Raw genomic sequence first — 19962 nt, 5'->3', positions numbered from 1 at the left:
AGTCTTCCTTCCACAAATAAGCTGTAGATCAGTTGTGGTGGAAAAAGTACATTAAGCTTTCTTTAAGGAAAGTTTCTTACAGATTATCTTAAATTCTCTAAGCACTAAAATGCAAAGATGGCCCACGTGCACTTTTTGGCCCTGATTTTTGCACATTAAAAAGTTGTGGTTTTCTTGGTTACCATTATCTAAAAAGCTCCTGCCTCATGTGGCGTAGTCTAGGCCTTCCTCCCTCTGTCCTTTCTCGGTGGAAAAAACAAAACTTTGCACTGTTTTGTTTTTTGTTCAGCAGATCATGTGATCAGTTACGCCATTAACTTTCTTCCCCCCCCAACAGATGGGTCAGAGAATTTCTGAATGAAGAAAACAAAGGTCTCGATGTTCTAGTGGAATATCTCTCATTTGCACAGTACGCAGTAACGTAAGTAAAACTTGGCTTGCTTACATTTAAATGTTATGTGGTCACAGAAGATGCAACTCATTGGTAAAATTATACACCACACAGAGGGCAGAAACTCAGAAGCAGATGTGCTAGGGCTTAGGGAGGTTTGTTTCTGTTTAGGTAACTAAAAACAAATCACATAATTGGTATTAGAAATGCCTGTAAGGCAGAAGTAAAACAGGTGAGTAAAATTCACGCTTAAAGGAGCCCTTATTTTCAAAGTAATGCTTTCTTTAGGGCTTAAGTTACATATATGGTAGAGTAGTTTAACAGTTAGTGTAAGAGCTATGTGATAAATCGCTAGGTGATGCAAAATAATGACTCCCTTTCTATTTTAAAAATGATTTATAGAAAATGATTGCAGAAACAGATACCAAACATAGTGGCACTGGAAGGAGCCGTAACAAACGGCTGTTCCTTTTTCCTTTATACGTATTTGTATTGTTTTGATTCTCTGCCCATAAGCTGAAGGGGAGTGAAAACCAGGGGCAGAGCAGGAAAGAAATACCAACCTATTTAACCTTGTTTTTGTTATTTCATAAAATTCTCCCATTTTCTTGGCTTCCAGAATGGTTTACAAGACTCAAAAGTGTACATCTGAATGAGACATTGTCTTCCCCACATTTTCTCCTTTAATCAGGAAATATCCCAGTATCCACAAATACACACTCATACACACAGATTGAAGCAGTAATATTCGTTTTTTAATTTCACTGAAAGACATTTCAGCCTAGATGGTGTTTTTCTTTTCCATTCTTGTTCTAAAAGCAGTGACTTGTTTATATAATTGCCTCAGTCCAAAAGAGTCCTAAGACTTAACCAGATGCTGTCTTATAATCCCCATTACTTCCTTGAGAATTTGTGAAGAGAAAGCTATAATTATTCCTAACTTACAGATGCAGAAACGAAACTATTGACTGAAACTGTGTTGATATGGTTCAGTTTTGATAGTTCTCATGTATTAGATGGAATGGAGTAAGAAAAACCGACAGATTCTTACCTTCCTGAGAAATGGTCTTCCAAAGGATGTTTCCTATCTATTTCCATTTCATCAAATACTGCGAGTCTCCCTTATGCGTTATGTTATATGACAAGAGAAAATAATATTACCTGCCTCGTTGGGTGTTTTAAAATCTAGAGTAATATTTATACAATTCAGAAAGGACTAAGAAATGTCAGGAAGAATGGGTAAGAACAGCATGGTGTATTTTCTGGTTGCGCGAATGAATCCTTTACCTACATGACAATAGAGCTTGCAGCGAGCTTTCCCAAATGGACCTTTACATAACATCAGGAAAGGAGTTGCTCCTATGCGGGAGTTCTGTAGCCTGTAGTGTAAGACAGCAGCACACAAAAGATTAGAATTCAGAGCTTTTGTTTTTTAATCTTGTATCTTTGTGGGTTTTTTTTTTTTTAAACAGCAATTGCTTTACACAGTTTTCTTACTAGTTTTGGTTGGCTTTCATTAGATAATAAATTTTTTGGTCATCTTTCTAGAAACTAATGGGCTGAAAAAATTTCTTACTCTTCCTTGGCATGTGCCAATTTCCTAGCCCATGGAATATGAGCAACAGACTCATAGTACATCCCTAAAAGAGAAGCACTGTTTTTTTTGTGAGACAGAGTCTCACTCTGTCACCCAGGCTGGAGTGCAGCAGCACAGTCTGGGCTCACTGCAACCTCCGCCTCCTAGGATCAAGTGATTCTCCTGCCTCAGCCTCCTGAGAAGCTGGGATTATAGGCGCCCACCACTGCCCCTGGCTAATTTTTGTATTTTTAGCGGAGAGGGAGTTTTGCCGTGTTGGCCAGGCTGCTCTCAAACTCCCGACCTCAGATGATCCACCCGCCTCGGCCTCTCAGAGTGTTGGGATTACATGTGTGAGCCACCGCACCCGACCTAGAAGCACTCATTTGTATGTGTGTTTCCTTTTTGTGCTGTGATGCCGTGAGAGTGGGGATGAGCTGAGAGGAACACATGCTGAATGGCATGGGAGCTGCAGAGTAGCCTAGCAAGGGTGTCAGTGCCACCAGTGATTTCAAGATGCCCTCCTTGTCTTACCTTCTCTTATCTCAATAATGGCTTTCTCTTTTTAGCAGTCAAAATTTTATTAGATTACCCCATTCTACCTCTTTCATGTTCAGCATTACCTCCTACAGCCAAAGGCATGACAGAATTGTGATCAGATGCCTCCTTGGACTTTGTGCTATCAGTCTCTGCTATCTGGTTAGTCGTTAATAGGTGCAAGTCATCACCAATTTTCAGATGAAGATTCTAACCAAATATTTTATTTTGGCATTTATACTTTGTAAAATGTTATACTTTGATTTCCAGTATGCATTATTGTTTCTTCTTCTGCAGTATCTTCCAACATTTTCCTAAAGATGTTAAGTGTAGCTGCCTTCTATTGTTCTACTGTCTGATCAGATGTTGCTATGGATAGAAACAATTAATACAATTTTTGTTTTTGAGAAAGCAGAGTTACTGACTTTGTGAGGGGAGAAATGCATGGAACACAAAAGCCTGTTTAAAAACTTTGTTCCTAAAACTATACAAGAATGTGCAACTTAACTTGCCATTTATTCTAACATGGTTAACATTAGTAATAACCTCAAAAAATGTCAGAGAAACAACAGTCTTTGAAAGAGCACCACATTGGGAGCGAGATTCCAAAATCAAAGCAAATCCATAACTTTGCTAGTAATGTATCACATATGCTTGGAAAAGCACGCTGCCAACACACTAGGAGAAAATGCTCAGTGAAAATTGATGGTTAGGAATAAACTGCTGTAACCCTAACATATTGACTTGTTAAAGCAAAACGAAGACAGCTGTAAGATCTTTTCCCCCTTCTATCATAGCAATGTTAGCAATTGGTAAGTTAGCAAGCCTTATAAAATAAAATAATATATCACTATTTAATTTTTGCTATTAATTGTTGCATTATTCTTTCACCAGACCCATTATTTGTCATTCTATATTTTTAAAGCTAACACTGAGCCCTAGAAATTCTGTTCTATTTCCTTTTTAGTTTTCTTTGTATACAAGGAGTTTTCATACTAAGGTGCAGATGTATTAAGGGAACAGCAAGTTATACATGTTCGTTTATGCGTGTGAATGTGAATTTTTCAGTCTCCAATGACGTTTCTCTGTTGTTTTAGTTTTGACTTTGAAAGTGTGGAGAGTACTGTGGAGAGCTCGGTGGACAAATCAAAGCCCTGGAGCAGGTCCATCGAGGACCTGCACAGAGGGAGCAACCTGCCCTCACCTGTGGGCAACAGTGTCTCCCGCTCTGGAAGACATTCTGCGCTGCGGTGAGTTCGTTGAGTGAGGAGGCAACTTTGGCAGGGTGCACTGGGACAGCAGGGTCCTATGTCTTTTGATGATTTTGGGCACTGTATCTCGTAAATTGCCACACAGTGCTCTCATTTGCAGTGAGGTCTAAATGAAAGTTCTACAGGAGTTTCTGAGGTCTTCCCTTGGGCAATGTTTAATAACTTTAAATAGCTTCCTGGAAGCACCATACCTTGCAATGAGCACAGAAGGGGAGAAAATTCTGCTGCCAAGTGATAGAACAGAGTAGTCTCATAGGCAGATAAAGTTTTAAAACCAGGGGAGTGTTGACATCCTGGTGGAGGTACTGTTTGCAAGGTTGAGGCAGCACTTAGAGATCGGGGGATCTGAAGACCCTTTGTTACCCTTTGTTCTTCTGCTCTCTTTCATTTCTCCAGTGGTAGCTCAGGGTGTGTGCTCTGGGGTGTTTTCTTAGCTATAGGTACAGGTTGCTACAGTGATAATTTTTATTAGTGAGATGCCATTAAGCAGTGTTTCTTTGATTAGGTATACTTCACTTGTCAACCTTTTTTTTTTTTTTTTTTCCCTTCTTTTTTCCGAGACGGAGTCTTGCTCTTGTCATCCAGGCTGGAGTGCAATGGCACACAATCTTGGCTCACTGCAACCTCCACCCCCTGGCTCAAGCAGTTCTCCTGCCTCAGCCTCCCATGTAGCTGGGATTACAGTTGCCTGCCACCACGCCCGGCTATTTTTCCTTTTTTTTAGTTTTAGTAGAGATGGGGTTTTACCGTGTTGGGCAGGCCGGTCTTGAACTCCTGACCTCAGATGATCTGCCCACGTCGGTCTGTCAAAGTGCTGGGATCACAGGCGTGAACCACCACACCCAACCAATTGTCAGCCTTATATTTCCTCCTAACTATTCCCTTTCTCATCTCTCCTGGTTAAGGGAGGATTGGTGCTGACTCTTACACCAGTAATGGGTTTAATATCACTGAAGTTGTTCATTCACGCAGACCTACAATCATTCATTCATTGGAAAATATTTTTGTACTTCCTATGTGTCAGGCATAGCACTTAGAATTAATTGTATGTTGGTGGGTAAATCAAACTCCTGCCTGTGAGGACAGAGATATCATCTAAAACAAGTTTGTAAAGATTTCTATGGTCCATGATTTTAACATAAAATTTTATGAATAAGACCCTCATTCCAAAATGTTGCTTACTCCTTCTTTTTGTTTTTTTCTGTCCTACCCCTTTAGTTACTCTTTCTAGCTTAAAGTGTTTCTATCTTATTTCAGGCATGATCTGCCAAGAGGACATTATTTCTCTAAGTGTTTACGATCACTCCCGGTATTTCGTCATTGTAGTAGAATCTCTGTGTCAGATTGCAGTCAGTGAATATGTGCCTTTCAGACCTTTGGATTTGGTTGCCTAATTACCACTTGTCTTTTTGACTTGGGTTTTGTCATGGGAAGTTAAACTTATCTCTGTAATGATGTTCAGTTCTGCTGAAGGATTTGATGTTTGAGTATGATACCTCCAATAAATCATTCAGATTTTCCTTGTTTAGAACTGGAAAAAAAATGTTAATGGGTTTAGAATGAATTGATTCAATAATAATAAAGAGTGGGGTTTTATTTTATTTTATTTTATTTTTGAGACGGAGTTTTGCTCTTGTTACTTAGGCTGGATTGCAATGGCGCGATCTCAGCTCACTGCAACCTCCGCCTCCTGGGTTCAGGCAATTCTCCTGCCTCAGCCTCCTGAGTAGCTGGGATTACAGGCATGTGCCACCATGCCCAGCTAATTTTTTGTATTTTCAGTAGAGACGGGGTTTCACCATATTGACCAGGATGGTCTCGATCTCTTTATCTCATGATCCACCCGCCTCGGCCTCCCAAAGTGCTGGGATTACAGGTTTGAGCCACGCACCCAGCCCAAGAGTGGGGTTTTAATTCACCTCATTATATTTGCAGTAGGCCAAGGGTTATGCAACCTACTAATCTGCATCAACATCACAGGTGGGCAGGAATGTATGGGCTGATATGTCAGAGATATAAAAAAGGCTCATTGTGTGAAGAGTCCCCTGATCACCTTGGTACTGGAATGGAAATTCTCACCACTAATTTAACTATAATTATATGTAAGGCATTTAATTTACAAAGTACATTTTAATTTGGTTTTCTATCAGCATACACTTAGAAAGTATCATACCTTGGCGAGCTACCACCTTAACAGGGATTCATTTTTCTGGTTAATAATTCAGTATGCCTACTTTTTAAAGTATTTTTTCCAGTAGAGTGAAAGAATCGGGGAAATCTGGGAAACTTCACAGGTTCAAAGAGGGGTGTAACCCTGGATGCTGGAGGTTGAGGGACACCCAAGGCCAGCCTGATTTGCTTCACCATTTTGGTTCAAGGTGGATCTTGCTAGAATTAATTTCAGATTTTTTTCAAACTCAAGGACAGAATAGTTAAATTTTCTTTGATTCTGCTTTATGGTTTCTAATAGCTCAAGAAAGCTGATAAGACAGTAACTTTCATGCCACTTAAGGACCGGAAGCTTAGATTTTTGTTTTGTTTTTAAACAATATATGTCAGTCGTTTTTCTGTTCTTGTAGTTTGTGGATTTATGTCTGGATTCTAATTCTATATTTGGTCATTGGATATAGCATCTATAACTTATGAAAAACAGCAATCAGAAGTACAGGCGTATGGTACATGTTGCTTTTCAGATGCCCAAAATTGTTTACATTTTTTTCTCTTCCTCCTCCTCCTCTCCCCTTTCTTTCTCTTCTCCCCACACTGCCTTCACTTTCAGCTTGCTTTTTATTGTCTTCCCTTTTCTTTCTGTCGTCTCATTTCTGATTGTCTTCTCCTCCTCTACTTTGTCCTTTCTTGTCCTGCTGTCTCCTCTTCCTCCCTCTAGCTCCACTCACCTCATGCACCCACCAGATTGGTTTCTCTGCCTGAGTCTCATCAGTTCCAATACAACTAGAGCTGTTTCTCCCTGTTGCCTCTGGAGCAGCTTCAGTTTACACACTGATGATGAGGCCTCAAACTGGACAATCTCCTAAGTCACAGGTGAAAACGACACCCAGGCGAGCTCACAGGGCATGATGGCAGGGCGTTCTGACTGCTCACCGTGTTTAATAGGATACCCTTGTGGCTTTGTGCTGACAGGCCATACTAGAATAAAGCCCACTGCCTTTTCAACTTTGATACATTCTGTTATCATATTACGATTCCTCATTTTTAGACTTTGAAACTTTATGGTATCTTACATTTTAATAGCACAGGTTTTTTTTTTTTTTTTCGAAAAAGAAAAAAAGATACAAATTCATGTTCTATGGAGATGATTTATTCTGATAGTTTTGTTTAATTAGTATATGTCTTCTGTATCCAAATGCAGATTTTAGTTCCTTCTTTCTAATCTCCCTATAATAAAACAGATATAGTAAACTTATCTGGTATCACTTGGCAAAAGGATTGGTTAATCTTGGGGGAAAAAATGAGATTTCAGGAAATATAAAACATGTTGTAAATGGGCTTGATTAAAGAAAAAAATGAGAAACACTGTGTTCACCTGGGCGTGGTGGCTCATGCCTGTAATCCCATAACTTTGGGAGGCCAAGGCAGGAGGATCACTTGAGGTCAGGAGTTCAAGACCAGCCTGGCTAACATGGTGAAACTCCATCTCTCCTAAAAATACAAAAAAATACAGAAAAAAAATTACAAAAAACTAACTGGGTGTGGTGGTGTGTACCTGTAATCCAAGTTACTTGAGAGGCTGAGGCATGAGAATCGCTTTAACCTGAAAGGCAGAAGTTGCAGTGAGCCGAGATCACACCACTGCACTCCAGCCCAGTGACGAAGAGAGACTCTGTCTCAAGAAAAAATAGAAAAACACTGTGTTCTAAAATAAAAGGTTGTGACCAAATTCTAGTGTTGATACGAATTCTCCTCCTTGTAGTCATACTTTACTTTTTAATCATTTAAAATTGATTGTGTTAAACATTTTATATCATAACGTACCCCTTGAGTCATATTAGCTGTTGGATTCTGTATTACCATGTATTTGTCAACTTGGCTAGAGGGAAAACTGTTGATAGTGGTGCAGGAGAGACCTGGTTTATATTGTCTCCTAAAATTAGAATGTAGTGTGCCTTCAGTTAAGATGGGTTTCTGTCAGTGTGGCTACAGAGCTAGCTAAATTTAATAATGGCGTATAGGCCATTTGTGCACCTTAGATCTATGAGGACAAAGCTATGTTACTTCAGATGCAATAGAAAATACTTTCTGATTTTTAAGAGTGTCTGAGTTAATGCCATTAACTCGCGTAAAAAATGACATGGTAAGTAAATGAATATTTATTTATTTATTTATTTATTTTTTGAGACATAGTTTTGCTCTTGTTTCCCAGGCTGGAGTGCAGTGGTGCAATCTCGGCTCACCGCAACTTCTGCCTCCTGGGTTCAGGCAATTCTCCTGCCTCAGCCTCCTGAGTAGCTGGGATTACAGGCACGCGCCACCATGCCCAGCTAATTTTTTGTATTTTTAGTAGAAACAGGGTTTCGCCGTGTTGACCAGGATGGTCTCAATCTCTTGACCTGGCCATCCACCCGCCTCAGCCTCCCAAAGTGCTGGGATTACAGGCTTGAGTCACTGCGCCTGGCCAAGTAAATGAATTTTTAAAGAAAGAGGTAGAGTACTAACTTAGGGTTTAGAGGAAGGGAGAAATTTAAACTGGACTTCAGACAATGGCCAGAGTTGGTCCTCAGGATAAGGAAAGGTTGCCCTAGGTGGAGGGGAAGTGAAATAATATGAGATGAGCACAGGCCTCCATAAAAAGATCGGGCATGCTAGAGAAAGAGGCAAGAACCTGTCCTTTCAGGGACAGATGCTTTGTGATGGAGGTGGAGAGCTGTCCAGTGGAGGGAGGGAGTCATAAGACAGAAACCAAGATTCACCCTTGTAACCAGGGTCTTTGTAACCAGGGGTGATCATTTCAAAACGATTACATAATCCTGCTCATCTTTTCCTTAAAAATTTTTTGTCTTCCTTTACTTTCCTGAATGTACCCATAGTTTACATATTCCCATTGCAATTTTTTATTTTCAAATAATATATTTTCTTTAAAAACAACACCAAAATCCACATTGCCTTTCATATGTTAACTACCATTAATATTTATTCTACACTCCCCTAGAGTAAGAGTTTGTTTTTCTTATGATGATGATGATGATATTTTGAGACAGGAGTTTGTTGTGTTGCCCAGGCTGGAGTACAAGTGTAGCTCACTACAGCCTCAACCTCCTGGGCTCAAGAAATTTTCCCCCTTCAGCATCCCAAGTAGCTGGGACTACAGGTGTGTGCCACCATGCCTGGCTAATTTTAAATTTTTTTTTTCTGTGGAGATACAGTCTCACTATGCTGCTCAGGCTGGTCTTGAACTTCTGGGCTCAAACAGTCTTCCTGCTTAGCTTCTCAAAGTGCTGGGATTACAAGTGTGAGCCACCATGCCTAGCCAAGATAATTACCTTAATGGAATGGCATTTCATGAATAGTCCTTATCTGATTACTTGCCACTTGTATACTTAGTGGATTTACATGAAGAGATGAAGAATTCAGATTTAGGTCCTTGTTTATATATTTTTAGCACTCAGCCTCATTCCTGTTGGTGGTTTTCATGGAAGTAATGCTTAAAAATATTTTAAAATAGTACAAAGATATAGATAGCGTTGATGTAATTTTTTATTGGTAAGAAAGGCTTTTATTGAGTGTCTGCTCTGTGCCAGCTGCTGTACCAAGGGCCTCAGGGGATTTGCTGTTCACAATTTACTGCCTCTGTGAGAGAGCTACTGTTACTACCACTGTGAGGAAACTGAGGCCTGAAGTAGTAGTTAAACACATTGCCTTAGATCAAACGGTAAGGGACAGAGGCAGGATTTGAATTAAAGTGGCCTTATCAAGGATTGGAGGAAACACAGAAGAGGCCTCAGCAAATTCTTGTAGCTGTGGTCCAGTGCCTTCACTGGCAAGATTGATTATGGACTTACTATGTAAGGGGTGCCTTGCCAAGTGCTAAGGATACAGAAGGATATATTCAATAATGTATTTGTGTGTTATTTGTGGCTGACAAGGGACTTAAGTATATATATGTTTATGTGTATACACGAGCATATATATGAAATGTCACGAGTGTAATGCAAACTATCAATATGGAAATGTAGAGGTAAGAGTGAAAAACAGAACCTAGGGAGTGATGTATGGGACTTGGTGTGGATGTGAAACAACAATGAGTAAGACCTGGAGGAGTGGCTGGGAAAAGGGAGAAGTCAGGAGGGTGGTCTGAGTGGAGGCTGGTGGTAAGACCGCATTGTTCCTTTAGGAGATGATGGAGAGAGGAGCCTGGCTGCAAGTTGTTGAGAGCCAGTTTATGTACCGTTTTGAAGGTTAGTCTGTGAAATTGTCATGGCAGCTCATTGGCAACAGTTTTGCAGGTTTTTGAAAAGAGGGGATAATATGGGAAGAACATAGAAATATTTTCACTTTAAAATCACAGGAGTGACTTTACACTCCTTGCACACTTTTTACATGGGGCCATGTCCTGATTAGCCACCCAGTAGCAAATGCCTTTGACAAATGGACTATAATGAAAAATCAGAAAAATAAGGCTAATAATGACTCTCCATTCATAGGATGGGTTGGCAGCCTCCCTTTGCATTTACTCCATTCAAAAAGTGTGCACCAGAACCTTTCATTAGAGGCTCTGATCTAGCTCTTATCTGGTCTTCTGATGGGACATATAGACAACGTTTCAATGCCTGATTAAAAAGTTCATTTGGAATTTTGTTTACATTTTTCTTTCTTTCCCTCTTTCTCTTCTTGATCCCTCTACCTTTACTTTGAATTATCTGGATTCAACTGTTTCACCTCTGTTTCTTTTGGCTGTAGAGACAGTCAGAAAAATGCCTGGCTCCTTTTTTTAGCATCATATATTTTATGAGTTTAATTGATAGAAGAAATATGCCCAAGTGATGTCATGTCTGAAGGGTAAGAAAGAGGAAACCTAAAACCCCAAATCTTGGTTAAATTTCTGTTAGCCCAGACCTTGGAACCATAAAAGACTGGTACAATTCTGCCAAATTCTGTAACATACCTCACCGGTGTTGCATTTCAGGGATTGAACCCTTACATCAGCTTCCAAGGGAGTTCTATACTATTTTTTATTTATAGGTAGATGTTAGTTTGAGATCTGAATAGTGTGACAGACGGCATTTTGCTTACAAAAATGCTTTTTGTAAGAAAGAAAATATACCTTTTATTTTTCTTGTTCCCATTAGGGCTTAGATATTAGAAATCTCACAAATATTGGCATGGAAGCTGCATAGAAGGTTGTGAAAAACCTTTTGGTAGACTCCAGGAAAGCCTGGTTAGGTCAATTTAGGAAACATTCTTTCAAGATTCTGCGGTATTATGCAGTCTGGGTAACTGAAGCTCAGGGAGAGAGACAGACATGTACACAACTCATATGCTAGTATAAGTCTAAATGTCTAGAAATAAGTGTATGTTGTTGAGACAATAGATGGTGATCACAATTGCTTCGGGACATCAGTGGGTGAGCAATAGTTTCCATTTTGGTGGTTTGTTGTTTTTTTTTTGGTTTTTTTTTTTTTTTTTAATTGAGACAGAGTCTCACTGTGTCACCCAGGTTGGAATGTAGTGGTGTGATCGCAGCTCACTGCAACTTGCACCTCCCAGGTTCAAGCAATTCTCCTGCTTCAGCCTCCCAAGTAGCTAGGATTGCAAGCAATCACCATTAACACCCAGCTAATTTTTGTATTTTTTAGTAGAGAGGGGTTTCACCATGTTGGGCAGGCTGGTCCTGAATTCCTGACCTCAAGTAATCTGCCCATTTTGGCCTCCGAAAGTGCTGGGATTACAGTCGTGAGCCACCACACCCAGCCCATTTTGGTGTTTTCTAAGTGCTTGGTACTTTTACATGTATTATTCTGTTCTCCGGCTGCAATAAGGACATATCCAAGATTGAGTGATTTATGAAGGAAGAGGTTTAACTGACTCACAGTTGAGCATGGCTCTGGAGGCCTCAGGAAACTTATAATCATAGTGGAAGGGGAAGCAAACATGTCCTTCTTCACATGGTGACAGCAAGGAGAAGTGCTGAGCAAAGTGAGATACACCTCTTATAAAACCATCAGATTTCATGAGCACTCACTATCATGAGAAGAGCATGGAGGTAACCACCCCCATGATTCAATTACCTACCACTGGGTCCCTCCCATGACACTTGGGGATTATGGGAACTACAATACAAAGTGTGATTTAGATAGAGACGTAGCCAAACCCTATCATTACAGATATAAATTTCTGAGTAAATCCAGTGTTTGATCTCTTCTAGCTTTTTTACTCATGAGTAGAGGTCTTTCTCCTATACCCCAAGAATTTTCATAAACACACCACTTAGTACTTATGTTTATTACCCATTGCTATTATTTTTTAAAATTTACTACTTGATATTTTTAAACATGAAAGAATAGCTTAAAATTTTTGTAGCTTAACCCCCCTCCCCGGCCTTTTTTTAAATCCCTTGTGATGAGTAGTGGTTTAAGGACAGCAAAACATGACTCTAACCAGAACACTAACTTTATATATAATTCCGGCTATTAACATGTATCTGGCAAGAGAAATCTTTGCATATCTGATCTGTAGTTTGGCAGATCCATGAGAGGTGCTTCTCTGGGTTTTCTTTGCTGGCCTTGCCATCTTTTTGCCCTCCTGTCAAAAATTCAGGTTTTGCTTCCTGCTTGGAGCTCACTAACAAAAATAGCTTATTTACCTATAGCGTGTGCTGCTGGTACTGGGCAGGTTGAGGTGTTCTCTTTGTGCTTCTTGATAGTTTCATTGTTGAGCATTAAGTAGATGACTGGGGGCAGTTATCTTAGTATTAAATAGGAAATGTTATGTGTAGGTTTCTTAAAAGATATTTGCTTAGCTGGGTATGGTGGCGCTGCCTGTGGTCTTAGCTCCTTGGGGGGCTGAGGCAGGAGGATCACTTGAACACGGGAGGTTAAGGCTGCAGTGTGCTGAGATTGTGCCACTGCACTTCAGCCTAGCTGACAAATTGAGACTCTGTCTCAAAAGAAAGGTAAGTTAAAAAAGAAGATATTTGCTGCCCAGCACAGTGGCTCACACCTTAATCCCAGCACTTTGGGAGGCTGAGGTGGATGGATCACTTGAAGCCAGGAGTTTGAGACCAGCCTGGCCAACATAGTGAAACCCTATCTCTACTAAAAATACAAAAAAATTAGCTGGGTATGGTAGTGCATGCCTGTAATCTCAGCTACTTGGGAGGCTGGGGCAGGAGAATTGCTTCAACCCAGGAGGCAGAGGTTGAAGTGAGCCCAGATAGCGCTGCTGCCCTCCAGCCTGGGTGACAGAGTGAAACTCCGTCTCAAAAACAAAAAGATATTTGCAAAAACTGCTTAGATTTTAATGGCTACCACTCATATTAGTATTGACCCATAACTTTTTATTTATTTATTAACATTTTATGTACATAGAAATACTGGTACCTGCTGAGATAATGCCTAACACTAATACAAGGGTTTGACTTATGATTTTAAGTCAGTTTTGTAATCTGTAATCTGCTTCTTTCTGTATTCACAGAGCTTTGTGAATTCTAACTGGCAACTCTTCCAAGATAGAATCTCATCTTTGAATGCTAGGATGACATTTACAGTTTTAGTTCAGAGGAAAATTAGCAGGCAGTTTTCTAAGTTGATGTAGAAGAGGGCCTGAGAAATTTTGTGCTGTTAGATTCCCTACAAAATCACCCCTAAATATCCGTTCCCCATTGTTTTTTTCTACAAATGGCAGGAGCTCCAAAAATTGACTCAGCTATTTTCTGCCTCTGGGAAGCCCTTCTTTTGTGTACAGCCATCCAGGGCCCCAAAGGCTCTGCTTGCCAGCCACGGAAAAGAAAGGCTCTCAGGATGGCATTAAGATAATCAGCCTCAGTGGTCCGAGAATTGGGTCACAACCTCTCCATATTTCATTTCCTGTCTTTCTCTTTGGAATCTGAGGGAGTCCTTTCCAATTCTCACCTCTCAGGGAACCTCCCCCAAGTCACCAGAGAGACCTGATCATTCTGTCACCTTCGTAGACCTGTTCCCATCAACTTGAAAGTTGCACTTCAGAATGCATAGGTTGGGCAGGATATCATCTCTAAATGTCTGGGTATGGAATGCTGGTGAAATGGTTGAATTAAGGCCCCCTGGAAATGTTGTCATCCATAAAAAAACTGGCAGGCCGGGCACTGTGGCTCACTGCTGTAATCCCAGCACTTTGGGAGACCGAGGTGGTTGGATCACGAGGCCAAGAGATCGAGACCATCCTGGTCAACATGGTGAAACCCCATCTCTACTAAAAATACAAAAAATTAGCTGGGCATGGTGGTGCGTGCCTGTAATCCCAGCTACTGAGGAGGCTGAGGCATGAGAATTGCCTGAACCCAGGAGGCGGAGGTTGCGGTGAGCCGAGATCGCGTCATTGCACTCCAGCCTGGGTAACAAGAGTGAAACTCCGTCCCAAAAAAAAAAAAAAAAAAAAAAAGAAAACTGGCAAAAACTACTAAACTACTGGAATAAACTTTTTTAGAACTCTAGAAATTAAAGTCTCACAGTAATCCAGGAAGCATCTATTCAGGAAAAGTGACTGAATCTCAGTAAGAGCAGGAAGGTTTGTGCTATTTTAAGTTCTTATTCCTATCCCTCCCTCTCCAGTTCCACAGTAGCCTTGAAAACCAGTAGCTACAATCATAGTGAAAACCAGGAGCCCGGCAGCCTCTCGAAGGAGCAGGATGGAGTTGGAGTGTCTTCAAAGCCCTTCACCCTCCTCCTCTTCTTCCTTCTCTCCTGCTTCTTCCTCCTCTGAGATTTGAGAACTGCTGGTGGAGAGAGGAGGGCCCAGGGGAGTGTATTGCTGCTGAAGCTGATTTCAAATGTCAGTTAAGGGAACATGCACCATTAGCTGTTGATGGAGGCTGGGATCATGCAAGATGTATTACATGGGACAGGACTAAATAAAGCTCATTTGCCTCAATTATCCGTGGGATTCCATGGAGAAACTGATGCTGCCTCTCACTGAAGTTTTTAAAATGTAACACAGTGAATTGGAGTGACACTCTCCAGTTTGGCTCTGCCCAAATTATGTGAAGTTTCATAATAGCTTCAGGAAGAAAATATGATAGTAACTGTTTTCACTTTATGTAATTCAGTAGCAGAACACATGCCAATGGTGTTAGTTTACCATGGAGGTACTCATACCTCCTACTGAGTCACTGGCTTAAGCTCAGGTCTTTGTAGAAAGTTTATTCAAATAGGTAAACTAGTACGATCAGTGTTTGGAAAGTGAAGAAAGTTTGGCCTAAAGGGCTGCAGCAAAGAACCAGATGCAGGCTGCCTCATCCTCTCTTTCAGCGATAGTATATTGAATTATTTGTGTTAAGATGATGATGCAACAGCGCCATGTACATTCATTATTATATAGTGGTAACTAGTTTCTTTTGAGCCGTTTGAATGTTAACTGGTGACGGATTACTGTGGTGTTTTTTTTTTTCAACCTTACGTAAGTGAATCAGTGTGATTCACACATTTGGTAGAGTTTTCGGGCACTAATCAGTTAGCCTCACCTTTTTTCTGTGGAACTTTAACAGTGGAAGCTGTTAATCACTGAATTCAGCCTTATTGACATCTAGGTGGACATCTGCAACACCAGGGAGTAAGATTTTCAAAGCTGAGGTTTTCTAATCATATTTGGTTTTTCAGTCTTGTGTGTTGTGGGGGGATTTGGCCTCATTTCAGAAATCTGCAAATTTGCTCTACGGGGTAGGTCAGGAACAGCTCTCCATCTAAAAAGGCCTTCTAAGAAACATCCTGTAGAGTGACTGAGGAAGAGTGTGTTGATCCCCTTATCTACTTAGCTCTCTATCTTACGGCTGACCTAAGCCTAGACAGCCTTAGTAGTGTTTAGCATAAACAGTAGGTACTTAATAAAGCCGAATTTGGGGCTTAAAAAAGAGACTTGGTTTGATTTCCTATGGCTGGTGACGAGCACCAGAGGCCATTTCCTCTAGATTGCTTACCTTATCTAGGTGTTCTTGTTGGGGAAAAGCGGCCAATAACTTGGAAGTCCTAGTTCTGTTGCTATTTTAGGGTCAGTAAAGCCGTCTCTTCAGGAAAGTGGTTATTAGATAGTATGAGCATCTGCAGGGCGCTGTGGCTCCTGCTGGTAATCCCAGCACTTTGGGAGGCCAGGAATTCGATACCTGCCCAGGCAACAGAGCAAGACCCTGTGTCTACAACAATGTTAAAAAAAATTAGCCGGACATCGTCTCGAGCCAAGGAGTTTGAGGCTGCAGGGAGCCGTGATCATGCTACCGCACTTCAGCCTGGGTGGCAAAGTAAGACTTGTCTCCGAAAAATACATAGTCTCAATATCATGCATTGCAACTGATTTCAAACCCTGTTTTTTTAAAAAAATAATCATTTACTCACATGGTGATTAAATAAACCAAATATCCAGTTACAAAAATTGTCAGATCCCAAAAAATGTGCATGATGAATTGATTAATGTATATGCTAACCCATGGCACAGTCTCTAAAGTGTTGTCTTGTATGTTTAAGATCATCCTAAGTTGAGTTCTTTGAAAATACTTTATATTTTCAGAGGTAAAGAATTACAACATTTCTCAGGGTGCATTTATTTAAATGGGAGGAAATTCTTTTCAGATGATGATTCTAAAATACAGAGCAAAATTTCCTAAGTCAAAAAACATCCCTACTTTCCTGATAAGTGTGATATATAGAATACAGATTTAAAAAGAAAAACTTGCGGGCCAGGCGCCGTGGCTCACACTTGTAATCACAGCACTTTGGGAAGTGGAGACGGGTGGATCACTTGAGTTTTGTTGGAGTTCAAGACCAGCGTGACCAACACGGAGAAACACTACTAAAAAAAAAAAAAAAAAAGATTAGCTGGGCATGGTGGCACATGCCTGTAATTCCAGCTACTCAAAAGAATCTCTTGAACCCCGGAGGCACAGGTTGTGGTGAGCTGAGATTGCACCATTGCACTCCAGCCTGGGCAACAAGAGCAAAACTCTATCTCAAAAAAAAAAAAAAAAAAAAAAAAAAAAAAGAGAGAGAAACTTGCCTCTGTGTTCTGTAAGAGGTACCTAATATGCTGCTGTTTTTGACAAACTAAGCCTTAATTCTCCATGGTGAAATAATTATTCAAGGTGAGAAATGACACCTACCTAGGACTGAAGCAGAAACCACTGCCGGTATGACAGGATATGAACATTTGATAAGGAACTAGCCAGCACAGACAGCTATAGGCAGTAGCTTTTTCACATGATAACCCAGCAGATTGTTGACGAGTCAGGTTGATGATGAAAGTGACTGTCATGAATCGCAGTGAGGAGATTTGTGGTTTTGCCTGGTCTCATCTCATCTCTTATTTGCCATGTAGATGTCATGTCTCTGGGCTTCCGTTTTCTTATCTGTATCAAGAAAGGATTGGAATAAATGATACCATAGATCTTCAGCTGTCAGTGCTATAATTTTGTTGTTGCTGTTATTGGCCGTGATGGTGGTGGTTTTTGAAAAGGAGTTTTGCTGTTGTCCAGGCTGGAGTACAATGGCACAATCTCAACTTACCGCAACATTTGCCTCCCGGGTTCACGTGATTTTTCTGCCTCAGCCTCCGAAGTAGCTGGGATTGCAGGCACGCACCACCATGCCTGGCTAATTTTGTATTTTTAGTAGAGACGGGATTTCTCCATGTTGGTCAGGCTGGTCTTGAACTCCCGACCTCAGAGGATTCACCTCCCCTCAACCTCCCAAAGTGCTGGGATTACAAGCTTGAGCTGCTGCACCCAGCCATGATGGTGGTTTTAAAATTTATAATGTTATTATTTTAAACATACAAGTGCAAATATTACCTTTTAGTACTACTCTGTTTTTATATAAACCAAAAATTGGAGAAAATAATTTTTAAACCAAATGCCATACATCTTAGAAAACAGTTTAGCTCTATTGTTTTTGAGCATAGAATATACTAATAAACAAGTTTCTCATTGCTTTTATTGACATCTTATTTATATATTGTGTATTTTCTAAAGTTCTTAAATGTTAATAAGTATGTTTGTAATATGTCATGTTAAATATATTTTAAATGTTGATCCAGAAAAATATATTTGAGATTAACTATCTACTGCAATAAATAGAAGCCGTTTGTGTTATGTTTGGTAAGTAGAATATTATTCTGATTAGGTTTGTTGCTTTCTGCACTCTAGAAAATAATGACAGGGACAGTTTGGCTTCTTAGAAAGAGATTTATTACAGGCCGTGTGCAGTGGTTCACGCCTATAATCCCAGCACTTTGGGAGGCCGAGGCGGGTGGATCACGAGGTCAAGAGATCGAGACCATCCTGGTCAACAAGGTGAAACCCCGTCTCTACTAAAAATACAAAAATTAGCGGGGCATGGAGGTGCGTGCCTGTAGTCCCAGGTACTCAGGAGGCTGAGGCAGGAGAACTGCTTGAACCCAGGAGGTAGAGGTTGCGGTGAGCCGAGATCGTGCCATTGCACTCCAGTCTGGGTAACAACAGCGAAACTCTGTCTCAAAAAAAAAAAAAAATCGAAAGAGATTCATTACAATATAGATCAAGAACTGGACCAATAAATAAAAAGAAAGAATGTGCTACTTCACATTACACCTGTTAGGAAATACAATTAAATGTGTAAGGTTGGTTTACTTGCTGGAATAATGAAAATGTGTTAATATTTGGAAGTGATGCAGAAATATGGCACTGTAGAGCATAACCTCTCCTGTTTTCCTTAGAGACTGGTTTTCATTAGTCAGTATATCTTCTGCAATCATTGCTGCATATGAATATAATTTAGCAAAAGGCAGTTGATTCTATTGAAATTACTCTTCTTTTTAAAACTTAGATTACTTTGATTTACATTAGAAACTATTGCTTTTAACTAAAAATGAAAACTCTTTCTAATAAACAGTCATATACTTAAGTTATTCCATTAAAAAAATACAAGACTGAGGTTAAGTTAAGAAAGATGGAGGAAGGGGAAGAACTTCAAATGTAGATTAAGAAGATGATATATGCTTGGATTACATTGGCTGTGTGGTTATTTTTTAAAGTGGTACCAGTCTCTGAGACCTCCAAGAAGTGTGTTAACAAGCATGCCCAGGCTGGGTTTATGGCAGAGTGACACATTATAAAGCTGTATTTTAGAGGTTGAAATCAATCCTACTGTTGCCAGTTGTTGGTGGTTTAACCTACAATCCTTAATTTGATATAGGTAAAGAATAGTGTTCATTAAATGCATGATCCTATGCTAAGAAAGTAACCTATTGTTTTTATAGAAGTTTCCCTTTTTGTTGTAGATACAATACTTTGCCAAGCAGAAGAACTCTGAAAAATTCAAGATTAGTGAGTAAGAAAGATGACGTACATGTCTGTATCATGTGTTTACGTGCCATCATGAATTATCAGGTATGTTGGAGCTTCTGGTTCTTTAAAAAAAAAAAAACCTGAAATTAATCAGACTCTGAAATCAGTATTAGGTGCAATGCACACTACTTGGGTGATGGGTACAATAAAAGCCCAGACTTCATCATCCTACAATTTATCCGTGTAACCAAAAGCTACTTGTACCCCAAAAGCTATTGAAATTTTTTTGAAAAAGAAGAAAAACCAAACAAAACAGACTCAGATTTTGTTCTCTGGTTTCTTTGTATTATTTCTATTTGAAGTAAATGCCAGGATTTAATGAGATTCTCCTCAAAAAGAAAGGGCTGGGTCATTCTAAGCTCAAGATGTAATTAATTTCCCTCGTGTGTGTTTTTGTGTTTTTTTTTGAGACGAAGTTTCGCTCTTGTTAACCAGGCTGGAGTGCAATGGTGCGATCTTGGCTCACTGCAACCTCCACCTCCTGGGTTCAGGAAATTCTCCTGCCTCAGCCTCCCGAGTAGCTGGGATTACAGGCACGTGCCACCATGCCCAGCTAATTTTTTGTATTTTTAGTAGAGACGGGGTTTCACCATGTTGACCAGGATGGTCTTGATCTGTTGACCTCGTGATCCACCTGCCTCGGCCTCCCAAAGTGCTGGGATTACAGGCT

General features: G+C 40.2%; 1 protein-coding gene across 15 annotated transcripts in view; it reads left to right on the top strand.

Annotated features, from left to right (window-relative positions):
• The window catches only part of FMNL2 (formin like 2), a 323982-nt gene that overhangs the window by 231647 nt on the left and 72373 nt on the right, over positions 1–19962 (top strand). For 11 of the 15 annotated variants that reach the window (XR_013518927.1, XR_013518926.1, XR_013518928.1 and 8 more), the window contains exons 5-7: positions 338–421; positions 3602–3754; positions 19226–19334. Coding sequence is in view for 11 of the 15 variants with exons in the window: in XM_035304888.3 (XP_035160779.1) it covers positions 338–421; positions 3602–3754; positions 19226–19334 (346 nt within the window). In the remaining 4 variants the exon portion in view is untranslated. The remainder of the gene's footprint in view (positions 1–337; positions 422–3601; positions 3755–19225; positions 19335–19962) is intronic. The other 4 variants (XR_013518929.1, XM_035304895.3, XM_078327743.1 and 1 more) reach the window with 1 other exon arrangement.

The sequence above is a fragment of the Callithrix jacchus genome, chromosome 6 (assembly GCF_049354715.1).
Source record: "Callithrix jacchus isolate 240 chromosome 6, calJac240_pri, whole genome shotgun sequence".
Classification (NCBI taxonomy): domain Eukaryota; kingdom Metazoa; phylum Chordata; class Mammalia; order Primates; family Cebidae; genus Callithrix; species Callithrix jacchus.
This window is presented reverse-complemented; position numbering and strand designations above follow the sequence as displayed.